At 45.7% G+C, this 19,837-nt stretch overlaps 1 protein-coding gene across 1 annotated transcript; it reads right to left on the minus strand.

Annotated features, from left to right (window-relative positions):
* Nucleotides 1-914: 914 nt before the first annotated feature.
* Jpt2 (Jupiter microtubule associated homolog 2) lies at nt 915-18,802 on the minus strand. The gene is made up of 5 exons (XM_021221576.2): nt 18,718-18,802; nt 14,342-14,490; nt 6,815-6,957; nt 3,561-3,609; nt 915-2,701 (listed from the first exon to the last, which is right to left on the minus strand). Exons 1-5 carry the CDS (start codon nt 18,759-18,761, stop codon nt 2,520-2,522), a joined length of 567 nt encoding a protein of 188 aa, XP_021077235.1. The 5' UTR covers nt 18,762-18,802; the 3' UTR covers nt 915-2,519.
* Between the last annotated feature and the right edge of the window lie 1,035 nt (nt 18,803-19,837).

Genomic DNA, 19,837 nt, shown 5'->3' on the forward strand with positions numbered 1-19,837 from the left:
CTGTATAGCCCTGGCTGTCCTGGAACTCACTTTGTAGACCAGGCTGTCCTCGAACTCAGAAATCCACCTGCCTCTGCCTCCCGAGTGCTGGGATCAAAGGCTTGCACAACTACGCCCGCCCAACTTCTCTGTTCCAATCTTAAAGCTGATTATCCTGGGCATTTCTCGATCAAGGAAGGGAGAAGTGAACTTTACTAAAGGGAAGCGATAAAAAAGGGTCAAAGTTTAGTATTGTTCCCCAACCCCTCAACTGGACTATGGAGAAGCACAAACACATAAATACACATGGGCTGTATGTGGTTACAAAGTTTAATTCAACCATTATACCCAGTTCTGCCTCATAAAACAGAACAAATGTTCCTATCAAAATTGTATTACGATGTAAGGACAGGTTTCTTGCTCTGACACAGCGATAGAAAAATGTTGGCACCAAATACACTTAAAAAAAGTTTTAAGGCTTAATGTAGGTGACAATTGTTTATCACTGGATTTAGCTGGATACTAATTTACAGATTCACACTCTGAGTCCAGCCACAGCAGAAGATAGAAAGATGGGAGATGAATAAGGCAGCCACTGCTGTGGGTCACTATTGCAGGTCACCATATCCTCCCAGCCATCCAGGCCAGCAGGTGGCCCTTGAAGCTTTTCTCTCACAGGGCTAACAGAATCAGCATAGTGATGTTAGATTCCTCATGACAATCCAATTTGGAACTCACAAATCATTTTCTACTTAAGAGAGCAGTTATAAAAAGTTTATTTCTGAGCCGGACGTGGTGGCGCACGCCTTTAATCCCAGCACTCGAGAGGCAGAGGCAGGTGGATTTCTGAGTTCCAGGACAGCCAGGGCTATACAGAGAAACCCTGTCTCGAAAAACCAAAAAAAAAAAAAAAAAAAAAGTTTTTTCTATCATTGAATCATTTCCTTATAAGCTAAAAAAGTTAGTGTCTGGGCTAGATAAAGCAAACATCATTTATGACATTTTCTTAAATGGAAAAAAAAATGCTCTAAATTCCAAAATAGATCCTGATGACTGAGCCACAAACCATTTGAGTTGTTACAGAATTACATACATGTAAGACATGTTACTTGGCTTCAGAATACAGGGCAGCTGAAGGGGGGAACTCTTTGGTTGATAAAGCCATGGTCAGACCCCTCAATAGCCCGGGGAGGACGCCGAGCTCAGCGGGTGGCTCCGGCAGGCACTTGTAGGTCAGTGTGTCATTGTGTGACTATAGGATTGCCACCTTTCCAAGACTGACTGGGGACATCTCTGGCACCTGCTAAGAAGCTCTCTGCAGGCACTAGAAGCAAAGCAGCACCACTCAGGGAAGAAGAAACCCCTCGAGGGATGAACAGGAGGGACATCCGGCTGACAGGAAGTGACACGACTCTGGAGCCCAGTACCTCTGCTGTCAAATGACTGTTCTGACCTTACTGACAGAACACTTAGTATCCTGGCTTACGGACGCTGCTTATGAGCAAGGTCAAGTCTAAAGCTTTCTAAAGGCAGCTCTTGTGTTTTGGTGTACAGGGTAGCACTTTTCTAAGCGCTGAAGCAATGCACAGGTATCCAACCTAACATCCTTCAGCAGGCTTTCCTCCCAACTGCAGGAGCAAAGCAAGACAGGAGAACAGGGATCCACCCAATATCTGGACATATGTGGCTCTGCAGAGGCCAGAGACCTTATGTACAGGAGGAACCATGAAGAGGGCAAACCCCTCACAGGTGCAGAACTAAGGCCTATGCTTAAGGCTGATGAGACAAACAAAAGGAACCACCCACATGCAAATCTGGCGTGCTAGGAACTAAGCCAACTGTAGAGGAAGACAGACCTCAGACCTGGCCGGTATTTTAGGTCCAGGTATGGGACAACTCAGAAGATTAGTGTATAAAAAAACCTTCCACCCAGGACAGGACTGAGAATAACGGCTTGATTTCCTGTTGACTGCTACCAAAAAGAGCAATCATGTTTCAATACTACAGAGTGACATAATGGGGGAAGGAGAGGAGACATTAGGGTTCTGAGGTATCTCCGAGGGGGAGCATTCAGTGATAGGCATTTCCTGCAAGGCCTATTGTGGACTCCACTTTGTAAGAGTTTCTGTTCATGTGTGTCTCCTCCAGCCCACAGTGAGAGTAGTGTGGGTTCTTTTTCAACCAAACCATACTTAGATGCCCAACCGCCAGCAGCCTGCTGACACAAGGTCAAGACAGACCCTGGCATCCTTCTGCTAAAGGCCCAGCTCTTCTGCCTTCCCCACAACTGTACAGATGTGTTTCACAGCGAGCAGTCAGAGGAGAGACCAGAGCATCCCAGTTTATCCCACAATGTATGTCTTGGCAGTCTAGAAGGCACAGTCCTCGGCACAGCTCTTCCGATGACAACAACGCTTATGAGCAGTCAACCCCCACACATGACAAACCCTCTCCCACCCCAGCTCATTTGAATTAAAGGAAACACTAACATTTAATACTCTATCTCTGTCTGATCTAGTTACAGGCAGAGCAGGAGCCTCTCAATAGAAAGAGAGGCTGGATTTGCCTCCTGGTGGGTTCAGGACTTTGTTGTGGGAGCGAGGTCGTGGCCCCAGTCTGGGCTCATGACTGTCGACCGTAGGTGTGGGGTCCGGTATCTTTGTATGCTCTACTTCTTTTGAGCTTCCTTTGTCGCCCTGTTCTCCTCTGGAGTCTGTTGCAGCTGTAGGATAAAAATCAACAAAAGTCCATGAAAGGCAGTACATAGTCCACTACACTGTGCAGCAAGTTGCACTAACCGAATGAAAGTCAGTGCTGCTGCATAGCCATAAGTTCTGAGGCCGACTAGCTCCCGACTGGTCCCAAGCTCAGGAAGCACTTTAGTAGATGGTGGTTCTCACCCTGTGTCAAAACCCTTGTGATGGTGTGTGGATGCTCAGCCCAGGGATGACACTATTAGAAGGTGTGTCACTGTGGGTGTGGGCTTTAAGACCCTCATCCTAGCTGCCAGGAAGCCAGTCTTCTGCTAGCAGTCTTCAGATAAAGATGTACAACTCTCAGCTCTGCCTGCACCATGTCTGCCTGGATGCTGCCATGATCCTGCCTTGATGATAATGGACTGAACCTCTGTACCTGTAAGCCATTCCCAATTCAACGTTGTCCTTTAAAAGGTTTGCCTTGGTCATGGTGTCTGCTCACAGCAGTAATACCCTAAGACACCCCTGGAGAGGGTAGTATCAAATCGCCCTTTCAGAGGGGTCACCTAAGACCATCAGAAAGCACAGAAAACACACTATAATTTATGATAGTAGCAAAACCAGAATTATGAAGTAGCAATGAAAATAATTTTATGGGTGGGGTCACCAAAACACGAGGAACTGTAATTAAAGCGTCCCAGAATTAGGAAGAAAAGAAAACCTAACAATATTACTAGCAGCAGCTGTGCTTATGTCCCTTCTTTAAACACTAAACCAGGGCCACCCTCTTATGCTTGCTTTGGTCAGTTGTTTTGAAGGCAGAGCAATGCTAGGAAGTGCATGAGCTATTTCTCTGGAATACAGAAGGGCAGGAAATATGCTTACCTTTCAGGTCAGACTTAGAGTCTTCACCTTCACACAGCAAAACATGATCCTGCAGCAAGGTAAGCAAGCCAGCAAGTTAGTGCTCGTCCAGGCAGGCAATGGAAGTTTAAGGATGAACGGCTGGTGTATTTTTAATTGTGTTCCCCTGGCCATCCAAGGCTTAAACCTAGACTCTGCTACCCACCACCAGGTCACATCCTCAGTCTTATTTCTACTTTCTGGTCAGGGTCTCATCGAGTTTTCCAAAGTCTGGGCCTGAACTCATTCTGTAGGTAGAAAGGCATTAAACCTCAGTTTCCTCCTGAACAGGTGAAGGTATAGGCCCCCACTATAGAGCCTGTTTTATTTATTTATTTTTAAAGATTTATTTATTTTTATTATATGTAAGTAGCTGTCTTCAGACACTCTAGAAGAGGGCATCAGATCTTGTTACGGATGGTTATGAGCCACCATGTGGTTGCTGGGATTTGAACTGCGGACCTTCGGAAGAGCAGTCGGGTGCTCTTACCCACTGAGCCATCTCACCAGCCCCGCCTGTTTTATTTTTAACCTTTAAAATGTTTATGGTAGGCTGGAAATGGCCCAGTGGTTAAAGCTCTTGCTGTTCTTAGATACAGTTGTCTATAACTCCTGCTCCAAGGGAATATGCTGCCTCTGAGGGTCCCTGTACTCACCTGCATACATACACACATGCTGACATACCTACACATAACTAAAAATTATACAATTTTACAATAAACAAACTATCAGGCTACTAAATAAACTGCTCAATAACAAAGTGCTTCTCTATAACGCAAGAGTCTCTGTGCATGTGATCCCTCACACTACAAAATAGAGACCCGTGACTAAGCCCATGTAACTCACTGGACTGCAACAGTGATGTTAGTTCACTGCCAGCCTCTCAAAGTCCCAGTTATTTTATTTCTTCATAAATAGCATAAGGCATAGCTTTTTAAAAAGTAACCACAACAGGCTTTAAATTATAAAAATTATTTTCTAAAAGAACCCACTAGCATGTTTCATAGCTTCATCTACATTGTAGTATATCAGAATGTCTTGTTTTGACAGCACAACATTGGAATGTGTGGCTCAAAGCAGACAAATAAACAAACCAAATAATTTCGCCACATAATCAAATGTTGCACCTTCAAACAAGAAGCTCTGATACAGACTACAGTATGCATGTATATGAACAACTTTTCTCATAATCAAAGTATAAGGCTGGGATGTGGCTCAGTGGATAGAGCACATGCCTAGAATGCACAAGGCCCTAAGTTCCTATGTCCCTGGAATAACACAAAAACCAATACATCGAAAATAAAAAATACTTAGTTCCATCACGCTATAGTGGCTCACCCCTGCCCCCTCAGCATTTATGCAGGATGCCAGGAGCTGGAAGTCAGCCTGGGCTATTAAGAGGACCAGTGTTTCTGTTGAGACAGTCTCACTATGTACACCGGCTCTGAACTCAAGAGACCTACCTGCCTGCCTTCTCTTAAATGTTGGGATTAAAAGATGCGTACCACCATGCTGACAAGAGAGAACATGCCTTTAAAAACTTCGCTTTGACTTTGGGGAGAAGCTGACCTGAGACGGTCTCTGATGGACTTCTACTAGGAAGCTGTAACTATTGGTTGGCTTTTTGTTCTGTTAGCCAATGGTAAATATTATCTAACTCTACCCTCTACCCCTTCACCGCCAGGTTTACGATGCTGATATCCCATAATTACTCCTACATTGCTTCAAAGCTAAAATGTTTCTCTTCCAGCTGTGACCTCACTGTGCCTCTTAGCTAGCCTTCACATCACTATTCTGCTGCGCCATCCTCCTAAGTAGCATCCATACGGGTAAAGTGCATTGTGTTCAACTCCAGGGAACCGGTGGGGTCAGGGGCGCCACTGCGGTGTGCGCGCTGAGCCCGAGGACGGCTTTTGAGACTCTTCTCTACCTTGTGGGTCCCAGGAATCAAACTCAAGTCTTAGGCTTGGGCAGGAAGCAGCTTTACCAATGGACCCATCTTGCTGGTACCCTATAGTACTCTGTGTAAAGGGGACTTTTCTCTAATAGGTATTCTCTCTACCCTTCATGCAGGAAATGCTGATTAAACAGGTTTGTTGTTGTTGTTGTTGCTGGTTTTGGTGGAGGGGAGGGATGAGTTCAGACAGGGTCTCTCTAAGTAGCTCTAACTATCCTGGAACTCACAGAGATCCACCTGCCTCTGTCTCCTGAGTGGTGGGATTGGATTAGAGACAAGTGCCACCATGCTCAGCTTGGTTAAACACTTTTCTTTTTTTGCAACAAATTTAATGAGTTGTAAAATTATTATTATTTTTTTGAACCAACAAATGCAAAATAGTTGGTGAATTTTAATTCACTGGATCAGAGACCTGAGATCCATAATCCTCAGAGATAACAAACGTAAGCTCACCCTTGTGGAGTAAAACTTATCAAGAGCCATCATCCTGGGCTGGGGAGGTAGCTGGGGTAGAGCAATGATGTAGAGTGATAAAGTGTGGGAGGTTGGTCTGATGCTGCTGGTAAACAAATGCTAAATACTGGCCACTCAAGATCTGGTCACAGCTGCCCCGGGAGACCCTCTCATACACCAAATGATGCTAGTTTTTAGTTACCCGACTGGGGGTTGCAGGTAGAGAAAAGAGTGGAGAAAAGAGAAGAGACCAAAGGAGGAGGGACCAGCCCTGAGAGGAAATGGAACAAGAGCATGTGGGCGGGACAAACAGTAAGGAACAAGGGACATACGGTTCGGATAGAAGTTAAAATAGCTCCAAAACCTGCCAATCTAGGCTTAAAACTAGAAAATAAAGTACCTGGAGTGTGTGTCTTTTTTATGGACAAGCTAAAATATACAATCCCAATGTTATACAACACCCAGGTTAAATCTCTAGTACTATGTAAAGACAGACCTTTCCTTTCAAGAACTCAGCAAGGGTCAAACCTTTACACTATGTGCTCAGTCACAAGACCTCAGGTACACAAAGTAGAGTCGCACAGACAGGCGCTTGGCAGCTGCTGTGTAGAGGCAAACATAATCCTTTCTCAGGTCTTTAGTCATAAGGCTGAAACATGTTTCCTGGGTGACTCCAACCAATGAATGAGCACACTCAGGAAAAGCAGCATGATCTTTATGTCTCTTCCTAGTATTATGTCACACCTGCTTTGGAACTCTTTGAGAAGTGAACTTGACACAACTTTGATTTTTCTTTCCTGTCTGGCTATATGAATGCAGTCCATACCTTGGGCTTGTTTGGGTGTGCCAGAGGTGCAGTGGCAGTGACTGGGGACCCAAATATGTCACTGGTCTTCCCACCGGGTGGATTCAAACGTTGTCGAGTTTGCACAGGAGCAGATTCATCGAAGATCCCACTTCCTTTGCCTCCTGCAGGAACAATCACAGAAGAGTGAACATCAGAGCTCACAGCTGATGCTACGTCATCAGTGTACCCTTCTACGAAAGACTTAATGCCTTCCTAGGTTCCAGAACGATAGACTGGGACAATTACTCCAAGTCCCCGAAGCCTTATATCGCAGCCAATCCCTAATCTGGTCTGCTACAGCGTTCGCGTGTATAGCCAAGCTGACCTGGGCCTGGACTTGAAAGGTGAATAAAACATCACCTTTCCCCAGAGCTCCCTTATAATGAACAATGCAAGTTTTCCAGTGGGAAAGTCTCTTGTTAGGCAGAAGTTCTTTTTTTTTTTTTTTTTTTTTGGTTTTTCGAGACAGGGTTTTTCTGTGTAGCCCTGGCTGTCCTGGAACTCACTCGGTAGACCAGGCTGGCCTCAAACTCAGAAATTTGCCTGCCTCTGCCTCCCAAGTACTGGGATTAAAGGCGTGCACCACCACGCTCGGCCCTCAGAAGGAGTTCTTAAGCAAATCAAAAGTAAATAATTAAAGGTATTAGTTCCCCGCTATTCATGGTGAACCTATACCCTGGAAAATAAGGTTAGTCACTCTGACCTCTTTCTGTCTAGAAGGCCTAGTAATGAAAAAATGCCAGCAAGCTAAAAGAAATGCTCCTTGATAGCAATGCACATCTCAAGCAGATCTTATGGACCCAGGCCTGGAAAGGATGCAGTTATGCCTATATTAGGCAAAAAGGTATGAAATACCAACAGATGTCTTCACTCAGCAGGTATTAAGCATCCACCTTCCCCAAAGCATTACGCCTAATGGAGGTAGATTCCGTCAAAATCTACCTATTTTTAGGTAGCTGACTCTAGCATCCCAACTGAAGCTATAATCCACAACAGAAAAAATACCCCACTGACTACCGATGCTGTGCTAAGTTACCTGGCTTTTCTGTGTCTCTAGTTCCTTAATTAACGATAAGAACAACCAAGGGGCAGATTCCTGGGTGGTAAGAGGATTCTATAAGTTGCTATAGCTCCTAGGACAAATGCTAAGACAAAGCCTACAGTGTAACCACTCCACACCATCTATGCCTTCCACACGCTATGGAACACTGTCTTCCAGGAATAACACAGCCTTTACCATAACCAGAGCAGCTGTGGTACCTGTGTGAGACCCTCAACAAGAATAGACTTGTTGACTGGTGCCCTATAGGTAATGGGACTGTCACTAGACCCTCACCTGAGATTCCAGTCACTCCTCTCCACCTCCTATGCCCAGCTCTATCGAATCCTGACCCAGAGAGACACACATTGCCTCAAGAAATGGTAGACTAGACCAGACGTGGAAATTAACTCAAGGATGGATGGGAGGAGGAATTAACTCGACGTTACCTTTAGGAGGCTAACATCTATGCTGACACACAACTTTTCAGTGATTTGGGTGTTTATAGTTTCCTGTGCTCCTAAGTAACCCTTCACCGATGGTCCTATAAACAACCCAAATAAGCTTAGTGGCTTACCAAGCTGGAGCTAGAAGGCCTGTTTACTTGGTGGCTGCTGCTGGGCTCCTTAGGATAACCAGAGGGCAACTAGAAGTCAAACACCACCACACACTAAAGGACTGCTCCATGCTCTTCTGTGCTGTTTTTGTGCCCCCTCAAATAATCCCAAATAGTTACTCCTTAGCTCTCATGACCATGTTGTCACCACAGCACTCTTGACAACAATCAGAATGAAAAGCAGGAATGCCTAAGCCTTTTTCAAGGGATCTATTTTGCTAGCTAGCACAGCTATCAAAAGGTCCTTCAGGATCCTATTGATGGACTAGAGTACCTTTCCAGAAGACAATGACTGGCTTGAAGGGACCAAGAGTGTAGCTGCTGGGATGTAGTGAGAATTGTTAGTGCCCTTTTTTTTTTTTTTTTTTTTTTTTTTANNTTTTTTGGAGACAGGGTTTCTCTGTGTAGTCCTGGCTGTCCTGGAACTCAGAAATCCGCCTGCCTCTGCCTCCCAAGTGCTGGGATTAAAAGCGTGCGCCACCACGCCCGGCTGTTGGTGTCCTTTTAAAAAAGTGTATGTAAGTATACTGTAGCTCTCTTCAGACACACCAGAAGAGGGTGTTGGATCCCATTACAGTTGGTTGTGAGCCACCATGTGGTTGCTGGGAATTGAACTGAAGACCTCTGGAAGAGCACAGTGCTTTTAACTGCTGAGCCATCTCTCCAGCCCCAATTGTGGTGTCTTAAAAATCCCGGTTCTGTTATGTAACCTGCTTCTACTTTAACCCCAATGTGGGACATGGGGCTGCTCCAGACTGAGCACAGAAACAGACTATTTGTCGTGTGTGTTCTTGGGGAGGCTTTTTCTTTGCCAGCTACAGACAGTTTAATTCTTGGGACTCTGGAGAGGGAATAAATGCCAGAGCCCAGAAAGAGAGAAGTGGGAAGCTCTGAAGTGGCTGTGTATCTCTTCTCATCAGGTCTGAAAACCAGTACCTTTCTGACGCATTCTCAGGGTTAGTTGTGTTACTTGGTACAGAACTGGTATCAACCAAGCTCTGGAATGTTCTGCTCCCTATTCGTGCCTTCTGCCTTTCTTCATCTTTTCATGAGCATCATCACCTACTTAAAGGATGCATACACTCTGTCTTAGTTAGGGTTTTACTGCTGTGAACAGACACCATGACCAAGGCAACTCTTATAAAAGACACCATTGAATTGGGGCTGGCTTACAGGTTTAGAGGTTCACTCCATTAGCATCAAGGTGAGAACATGGCAGCATCCAGGCAGGCATGGTACAGAAGGAGCTGAGAGTTCAACATTTTCATCTGAGAGCTAGCAGAATACTGACTTCCAGGCAGCTAGGATGAGTCTGAAAGCCCACACCCACATGACAAACACTCCTACTCCAACAGGACCACACCCTCTAATAGTGCCACTCCCTGGGCCAATCATATACAAACCATCACACACTCTCCAGGGAAGAATTTTCTTCTACCATCAGATTTTTACTAGAAGAAATACTCAATGAAAACAGTATGTGTGAGCTCTATACCTTACCTGTCTGTTGGGCATGTACTAATGGAGACTCAGCAGGGTACAGAAATGAACATAGGGCTTCATGTCGGCAGTGTTTGTCTCAGCCGTAGCTCTGCTCTCAGTGAGGATTTTCTATACTCTTCTTCCTATATTCCCTCTCAGAAAAGGTTGGGAGAATGGCCAAGCACTACAGCACAGAGGGTTCAGACCTGGTGACTAAGCAGGAGGAAGAGAGAAAAGCAGGCTGGGCAAGAAGGCACAGAACCTCTTCAAGGTGAACTAGCCCGGCAGAGCTTTGGGTTTCCAGCCCTCACAGCCCGAGGGCAGGAGGCGACAAGCTTAGAGAGATACAGCCCTTTTGTCTTGAGAGAAAGGGATATGCTTGAGAAAACTGAGCCGCTGGAGGGGTGGCCTGGGGTTACAAGATTACTAGTCTTAGCCAAAAGTCTTCTATATCAAAATGCCCTTTGCTTTAATTGTGAATTCAGCCATTTAAAAAGAAAATTTAAGGCTATAAAAACCTCAGAGCTCAAAAAAGCAGGTGCATTAACTGTGAGAAATACAGTACTTTCTGCCAGAGAAGGGAACAGACAGTTTCCAGCTACAAAAGTTCTTCTAAAAGGCTGGGGGTGGGGTGGGTGGGGGTAGGTGGGGTGTGTTGAAGACTGGATGGTAAAAGCTGCCACTGGTCCAGAGAGTGCAGGTCCAAGAGGGACATACAAGGTAATATCTCGCCCTCAGGAAGCAGCTTTGGAGACCTAGGTTGAGGGTCAGCAGCAAAAAGTATAAGCCTTTTCAGACAATTATAGAAAGAAAGAAAATCTTTGGCCACTCACTTGAAAAACGGTTCATTGATGTCTGTTTATAATTTCTCACTAAAACACAGTACAATTATTGGCATTAAACAGGAAGGAGAAAATGTAGTGAGAATTATGGTGTCTTAAAAATCCCAGTTATGGCTGTCTCCCTTGAGAGTCACGTGCGGCTGTAAGCTGGGGATACGCTGAGCTGATAGACTCGTGGGCCGTGGGGACTCCTCCTTTTGATCAGTGTAGCAAATTAGGAATGAAAAGTTTGAACTTTTTGACCCTTTTCTTTTTACAGGCTTCTCCCTCCCAGTTTTTAGTAACCGCCTCTTGAACCAGTGCATGTATTCTAGCAGCCGGTGTCTTTGTGCTTTCTGATCATAGTAATGTACAACCTGTAAATACATTTTTCTATTTTATATTTCTTTGTATTTTTTTTTTGACATTTTGTTTCATTGGTGCGCTGTATTTTCCATGCCCTCAGTCCCTTAGAAAAAAAATGGAAAAAAGCAAAAAAACCAAAACAAAAAAAACCAAACCAAACCAAACCAAACCAAAACAAAACAAAAAAACCAAACCAAACCAAAAAATCCCAGTTATGACTGGGCAGTGGTAGCCGCCTGCCTTTAATCCCAGTACTTGGAAGGCAGAGGCAGTGCCTCCCAGGGTTATTCTTTGCTGTCCAAAGGCTCCCTTTATTATACAAAGTCAGTCTGGTTTGAATAGAAAGCAAAACAGCTTGGAACAACCCCAGCAGGCTAAGGACTAAGAAGCCCCGGTGACACTGAACCAAACAACAGACCTCAGGAGTTTGAGGTTTGGAGGTTTGTGGCTCAGGGGAGTGATCAGCTATCTAGATACTGAGTTAAACCACGGCCTAAGGGCGTCGGGGAGCAACAATTACAAGTTTTTGGTCAGATACTCATGGTCATTAAAAAAAGTGAATCAGAAAACTGGAAAGTTCTCAAGCATATCATGGAGAGCTGTAGGGTGAGCACTGCTCATAACAGCACTGGCTCTCCAGAAACTCATCCCTTTCACTCTAGTCAACAAGATCCTCAATTTTCTTGAAATTAGAAACTTGCTCTGTCCCAAGTAAAGTCTATCTTGAACAAGAGTTCTCCTTCCGACTCTATAAAGGAGTAGTAGTCACAGGGCATGCCTGCTAGCTTACTAAGGAAAACAAAGTTCAAAATACATTTTTAGAAGCCATATTGTGAGGTTAGGGGTGATTCCTGCTCTTGCAACAGGCTTGGTCTGCTTCCCAGGACCCATACAGCAGCTCACAATGCCTCTAACTCCTATTCCAAGGGATTAGACACCTTCTGGCTTCTGCATACACATACAATAAATTAAACACTATATTGACAGAATGAGCATTATGGACTTTAGACTCAATGTGTCAGTATTTTAAATTCATGTTCCCAATGATCCAGCAATGATCCTTTCAGAAGTTTCTCTCAATGGATATATTCTGGTCAGTTTATTTGCTTTCTGAAACAGGGTCTCATATAGCCCAGGTTGGCTTACATCTCCTGACCCTTCTGCCTCTGTCTCAAAGGCAGGTACGTGCCCTAGTGTGCAGCTTTAGGTCAATTCAGAGCACGGACCTCTAAAAACCGGTAAACCAGATCCAAGGCGGAGTCTGCCAAAGATTAACTAGCTGTGAGGTTCAGGCACACAAGGACTTCCCTGGGTTTCAGTGTCTGCTATGAGAGACGGTTGTAGTGAGGGTGAAGTGAAAATATATGCAAAGTATGTAAACACACTAGCCACCAACAAAGACCAGTGTTATCAGGCAAATAAAGGAATAATTTATAAAGATATATGCAATAAATAAGGAACATGGAAACTAATAAATATGAGACAACAAAGGGCAAGCAATAGCAGCAAACCTTCCATGACCTCACACTGTTAAATCAGCTCTGCCTCTGCACATTTCCCACCAAGCTCCCAACTTTGTGAGTGCTGTAGGACTAAGTTCGAAAGACTGAGCATAGCACCCAGGGCACCCAAGCCCTCAGGGCCTTTCTGTCCTTTGGAACTATTTTCAAAGGAGCCCCTAACAGGACAGAAAACAAGCTCCAAAACTTGTTGCCGAAATCTGCTCACTGCAGCAAGATGGCTAGATGACCACACTGAGCATTAAGGAGGCCTTGAGGACAGGTACAGAGGCACACCATGCTTTCCAGGGCACCTGGCTTGCCACTGGGGCAAGCCTAAAGACAACTCTGAGGAAGGAAGGCCAAGATGGCTCACAGACATCAAATGCAGCTCCAACCCCCACCATAAGAGAACAAACATGGGGCTGGAGAGATGGCTCTGCAGTTAAGAGTACTGACTGCTCTTCCAGAGGTCCTGAGTTCAATTTCCTTCTTGTATGTCTTAAAACAGCTACAGTGTACTCACCATATACATATATACATGAAACAAGTAAATAAATCTTGAGAGAGAGAGAGAGAGAGCGAGAGCGCAAACAAGTCAGCTTTTGTGGTTTTTCAAGACAGGGTTTCTCTGTGTAGCCGTGGCTGTCCTGAAATTCACTATGTATATCAGGCTGACCTCAAACTCAGAGATCTACCTGGTTCTGCCTCCCTAGTGTGGGGCTTAAAGGTGTGCACCATCACTGCCTGCCAAAATCAGTTTTTGTTCATTATTATTTCATAAAAAAAACAAAAAACGTTATTAGTTAATTGACAAAAGGCAGAGGGCAGATCTCAGTCCTTCTCCAGCATATAGACTCCATATGTAGCCCCTCGAGGCTTACAAGGAGAGAGCAAATCTAGCTTTGAGAAAGTGGATACAGACAAGCAAAGGCCTGAGGACAGCCTATCACCCAAGGCGCTCTGCTGCCGCCTTCTTTTTGACACAGTTTGCCCAAGTTGGCCCCAAACGCCATAATCTCCTGCAGCCTCTTGAGGTCTGAGATGACAGACATCTAACACCAAGACCAACTAAAGGCTTTTCAAAAACTTCCCTGGTAACAGCAGGAAATGATAGAGAACTATACCAAGGTGAACACTCTAGAATTTCAACCCCACTGAAATCATACTGAAAATACTATTCCTAAGAAAAGCAGTTGAACGCACAATTTGCATGAAATTTCAGATTAGGGGCTGAGACCAGAACCCCTCACCTGGAGGGCGGCCTCAGCACCTGCACCCAGCAGACCCTGCTGAGTAGATGGAACACTTTTAAGAGGAGATGAGAGCCACGGAAAGCCCTCTCTCCTTTAGACACTACTGACAAGGACAAGGTGCTACAGACGCTTATCTAAAAGGATGGCTACACAAAAAGCAACGCGAGGCCTGTGCTCCACATTCCAAATCCCAGCACTTGAGAGACAAGCAGGAGTTCAGTCTCGGCATGGCAGCACAGGTCCTCTAATCCCAACACTCAGGCAGAGGCAGGCAGACCTCTGGGAGTTCCAGGCTAGCCTGGTCTACATAGTGAGAGCCTTGTGCTTTGGTCCTGGTGTTTCATGATAGCAACAAGCTTGTCAGACAGATTTTTATAAAGAAAATAGAGTTTAAGGCCAAGGAACGTGAGAAGTGTAAAGTCCACACCTGGAGGATTTGCCCTCTTGGGTATGTGTTTAGGTTCTTCAGTTGGTCCGAAAATATTAGATGCCATCCTATTAGGCTTGCTTGAAGTAATACCTTCTTCTGGATTTCCAAAAAGATCGCTCGATTCTCCTCCTGGGGGCTTCATGGACCTACAAGTACAGAGTGAACGTGAGTCACTGACATCCGTCCAACAGATTCCCAGGATTCACTAGGATTGGTGCTGATGGTCTCTTTTCTGTGGTCTGGCCCACTACCAAACAGTACTGATGTGAATGAAAGCTGGCCCCATCCAAAGTGTGATGGTACAGGCCTGTAAATCCCAGCCCTTGGGAGACTGAGGCAGAATTTAGAGTTCAAGGCCAAGTTGGCTTTCACAGAAAGACACTGTCATGTTCTCAGGGGTGGGGTAAGGTGAACCACATGAGGAACTTTTCATTTTTTGAGTCACATTATATAGTAATTAGGATCAAAATTTTAGTTTTAATACTTTGCCAATATTGTTTTAGACTCTGATCCGGATAAAACACGCGATTAAAGAGAGATTCTTTGCTCTTTTCTCCATGCTGTCTTCAGCTTTGCCACGGAGCTCACACAGAAGCAAATCCCTACCTTTGCCAACCTTTCTGCTTCGTAGCCATAGTAGCCAGAGACTCCCCTGCCAGAATTTGTAGAGTCTAACATGAGGAGTCAGGCCTGACCGAGAATATAAGGTAAAGGTGCTTCCCCTTGTGGTTTTCAGAGGCATTAAGGGTGTAGTTTAAACCCTAGATCCTTTGATTGGGTTTTAATTCAGACTCCTTATGTGTCTTTTCTCTTTATCTTAGATCCATCATCCCTGAAGGTAATTCCTGACTTAAAAGACTCACTGTATATTGGAATGTTTGGTGTAGCCATTGAAATGCCTAGACTATAAAGAAAAACCACCACCCATTGGCAGCATGTCCTTATGGAATGGCCATTCCTCTTTAAACTCTGATATTCTACAACCACAGCTTTTAAACAAACACCCACAAAGAATGTGGTTTCTATGCCTTAGGTACAAACAGTAGTTTCCACCTAAAGTCCCAAACTTTGGGAACTTTGTCTGGAGCTAATGGGAAGTCAAAAATTTGATTGTTTTGAATACAACAGCTGAAGACCTATGGTATTACTCAAAGCTCTGCCCTGATGTCCAGAGCACAGGTAGACAAGTGCAATATGGTGAAAGACTTCATATCATATTTCAGACACCTGGTTAGGCCTTTTAAATGCCTTTTAGTCATGCATGCAAACTAATACCTGTCATCCCAGCACTTGGAAGGTGGAGGTAGAAAGATCAGTAATTCAAAAGTTAATCCTTAGTCAGGCATGGTGGCTCATGCCTTTAGTCCCAGCATCCAGGAGGCAGAGGCAGGTGGATCGGTGGTGACACAGTAAGTTCCAGGATAGCCAGGAAGATACCTACATAGAGACTGCCTCAAAAACAAAACCGAAAGTGATCCTCCACTATAGAGTGAATTCAAAGCCAGTAAAGCCTACCAGAGACCATCTCAAAAATAAAAGACATGAATTTTGAAGAGAGGCCACTTAAAAGTGAATTTTAAATCACTGAATGGCCTATATTCATCCTCCCTTCCTCCCCTCTCTGATATATGGTTATCTATGCAGTTGAAGAAGTTGTGGCTGTCCTGGAAGTCTATGTATAACTGACTAGCCTCCAACTCACAGAAAGTTCTGCCTCTGCCTCCCATTACAAGGATTAAAGGTGTGTGTACTATACTTAGTTCCACCTTCTCACACTAGGCCTAACCACTGAGACTGCATGACCTCAAATATTTAGAAAAATACTTAAAATCAAAGACTGATTGCCACATAAAAGCAAGAGTGGAGGTTAGGACTGACTGAACAGCTGTGTAAGACAGCGACCACTCAAAGAATTCATTAAAAACAAAAGTACCTAAAATGTGTTTGTTTCATTCAAAGAGCTAAAAGGCTGTCCATCATTGCAATGTAATGGGAGTGGAGTTCTCAGACGGCTTAAGGCAGGACAGTGTAAAGTGTGGCAGTCACAGATGCCAGGTCACTGTCTTCTTAGGAGGAAGGAGACAGAGGATGTGTCAAACCTGCCCCATCAACAGTTACTAGGTTTTTGTTTGTTTGTTTTGTTTTCCGAGACAAGGTTTCTCTGTATAGCCCTGACTGTCCTGGAACTCACTCTGTAGACCAGGCTGGCCTCGAACTCAGAAATCCNCCTGCCTCTGCCTCCCGAGTGCTGGGATTAAAGGCGTGTGCCACCACGCCCGGCCAGTTACTAGTTCTTGAAGGGTCTTAGAAAGGGATGAAAGTTCCTTTGAAAAGGGGAAGGGGGGGGGGGGAGCTGGGTCCATTAGAAAGAACTTAACAAGATTGTAGACCATGTAATGCAGTTGATAGGTAAGTTAAGACTACCTGACATCGACGCCCATCTTTAGATTTCATTCTGACCATCCCTAGGCTTCTTCTGGACGGTCAGGTCTAACAGTCTCAGGTCTACAGCCCCCCCTCCCACCTCTTTTTTGGTGTTTCCAGACTGGGTTTCTCTGTGTAGCCCTGGCTGTCCTGGAACTCACTCTGTAGACCAGGCTGGCCTCAAACTCAAGAAATCTGCCTGTCTTTGCCTCCCAAGTGCTGGGATTAAAGGTGTGCGCCACCACTGCCCAGCCATTTATTTTCTTATTGGGGGTTGGAAAGAGTTGAGTCAGGATCTAGCAGTGCTCAAATTCACTATGTAGCAAGTGACAACCCTGAACTCATATTCTCTACCTCCATGTCCCAAGAGCTAGGATTGTAGGTGTGAATATTCCTAGCTTTATTTTAATAATCTCATTTTACACGAAGCCACCAGCATCCTACCCTGCTGGGTGTTTGACCCTGGCAGGCCCTCACTCTACACTCTCACCTTCCCAGTCACTCTGTGGCTATTCAGACACAAAACACTGACAGCCAGACGTGTGTGTCAATGGTATGTGTACCATGTATGTGATACGACAGAAGCAGGAGCCTCAAAACCATCTCCAGAGGAGATGAGGCCCAAACTGAGTCTGTTATGGGAATACAGGAAATAGCTTCTGAACTTTATATGGGTACTGAAAGTAAGGATTTGGTGCTGCTTTGTGTACTAAAATGAGCCACTTGAGCAGGAGCAGTGTCCACCTCCATCTCAAAGACAATGGAGCAAGCACAGGCTTCGTAGCCTGCAGCAGCAATGCAAGTCTTAAGGCTGCCCCAGCAGGGTCTCACAAACGGGCCTTTCAACTAATGGGGCCCACAACAATGGCACAGTGTGGCCTTCTGGAAGCTACTAGCAGCCATTAATCACAATAACACCAGTGGAGTGGGAGGTTCTAGGGCCAGATTAGTCAACAGATTTTAGGACCAAATCCATAATTCCAATTACCTTTTCCTTTTGTAGTACCCTGTAAATGTTTCAGTAGAAATACTCAAATTATCGAGAAAATATAAGGGATACAGGCAAAGATGAAAAGCCAGAGTTCAAATGAACCATGACACTGGAGAGAAAGAAAATATCGACGGTTGTCAGTGCTCCCAGACCTCCCTGGAATGGTGAGCTTCATAAAAACTTCTAGGAACTAATGAGAAAGTCTGAGACAAAGTCCTGAGAAATAGACGGGGTGGGGGTGGAGACAAAAGAGGGTTAGAGGAAAGGGGTCCAGGCCTTACAGACTGCTTTAGAGCAGTCAGTCAGACTAGGTGCTGCTATAAGTTGCCATCCAAAGCACGCTGTCTAATATGGCCCACACTGAGGCTCCCAGTTGCGCTTCATCATCCAATTAAGGCAGCTCCCCTTTCCCCCTCACCCCGATATCAAATGGGGATTTCCTCCTTTTCCTAAAATCCTCTCCGTGGACGCCTATTTAACAATTAACTCCTGGAGCTCGTAAAGTCATTCGAACACGAGTTTCATTTTATCAACTCAAAGCAGATCAGACAGAAAGTCCGTCCGGACGCAACTGTGTAGGGAAGGTCCCCGCCCAGGATGTACCAGTCAGTAGTGCATCCGTGGGTTGCTCTGAGAATGCTGCCGCCACTCAGCCACATTCGAAGGTCGTCGTGACCAACCAAACTGGACACGGGAAGGGCTCGGGAAGCGGCGAACGGCTCGAGGCGCCAAGCTAGCGTCTCTCCTGAGCAAGCGCTTCAGGAGAGCCACGTGTCCTAATCCCGCCGCCCGGTCCCCTCCGCTCTAACCCCACAGCCTTCCTGCGAGGCCCTGCGGGAGAGCGCGCTCAGCACCCTCAGGGGAGCCCCGCGCCACACCCACCGCATCTGCAGGGTCTCCCGCCCGCCACGTGGCTGCGGCTACGCGCCCACCCGGGCCCCAGCACCGGTCCGCGCACCTGGAACCCGACTCGCCAGCTTGGCCGTCCGCGCCCTGGAACATGTCGGCCGCCGCCCCGCGCTTTCACAGCCGCCGCGCGGCGGTTCCCGCTTGGTCCCGCGCAGGTACCCTGACCCGCCCAATCCAGTTGGACGCCTCCCGCGCCAATCACGTCTCGGCAGCCTATCGTAGAGCCGTGCCCCACCCCTCCCTCCCGCCCCCAAGGAGAGGGAGGCTTGGAGGCCCGCATCGCGCTTACAGCCGATTGGCCGCAGGAGTCGCCTCTCATGGCTTCAGGCGTGGGCATTGGTTCACAGCTCGCCCCACCCGAACCCAACACGCCTCCCCATGCGAATCCGCATTTCCTTGCCGACTTATCCCGGGCCGGATGGCACAAGGAAGTTTCTTTGGGGTTGCACTTTGGGAGGAAGGGTTCAGGGAAGCGCACAGCATACCCGTAACAGAAGCAGCGAATTCTGTAATGAATTCCACCTCTCCGCATTCAGCGGTCACGCAATCGCTGAATCTCTGAGGCCTACCTGTCTACTCACCCTCACCTCCCGGGCACCTACAGGCCTCAGGGCTCATCTCACTACACTACCTGATAGGAATACCCTAAGCGTACTGGCTTTGAAAGCAGGCACAAAAGGCAGTCATTAGATGAAGTATTAGTATGTATTTATGCACAATAAAAACATTTACAAGCCGAACTGCAAATTTTAGCCGAAGTTTTAACAGTTCTTGTTTATTAAATAACCAAAACACCTTTTATTCCCAAAAAATTGGTAAAGAATAAATAATGTAATTTACAATATGGTACAAAAAATAATCAGAAGGACAGGCATTCTGCTTTATACATACACTGTATATTTATAGTCTATAAAACAAATTCACATCTCAAGCCGGAAACCTCAGATGATATGGCTTAACGATTATCAAAGCAAACAGCACTGAGTTCTGCCTGCTGGGAGCACCCCAGCCAGCGATCTTACTAAGGAACTAGTCAGGATCTAGTCTGGCTGGGGCGGTGCTTCCAAAACTGGGCCGACCTCATCAGGCTAGCCTCTGGGAAGGCTATACTGTGGGTTTCTTTCCTTTTTCAAAGTTTTTTTTTTTTTTTTTTAATTAAGAGAAAGTAC

This window comes from Mus pahari, chromosome 21 (assembly GCF_900095145.1).
Source record: "Mus pahari chromosome 21, PAHARI_EIJ_v1.1, whole genome shotgun sequence".
Classification (NCBI taxonomy): domain Eukaryota; kingdom Metazoa; phylum Chordata; class Mammalia; order Rodentia; family Muridae; genus Mus; species Mus pahari.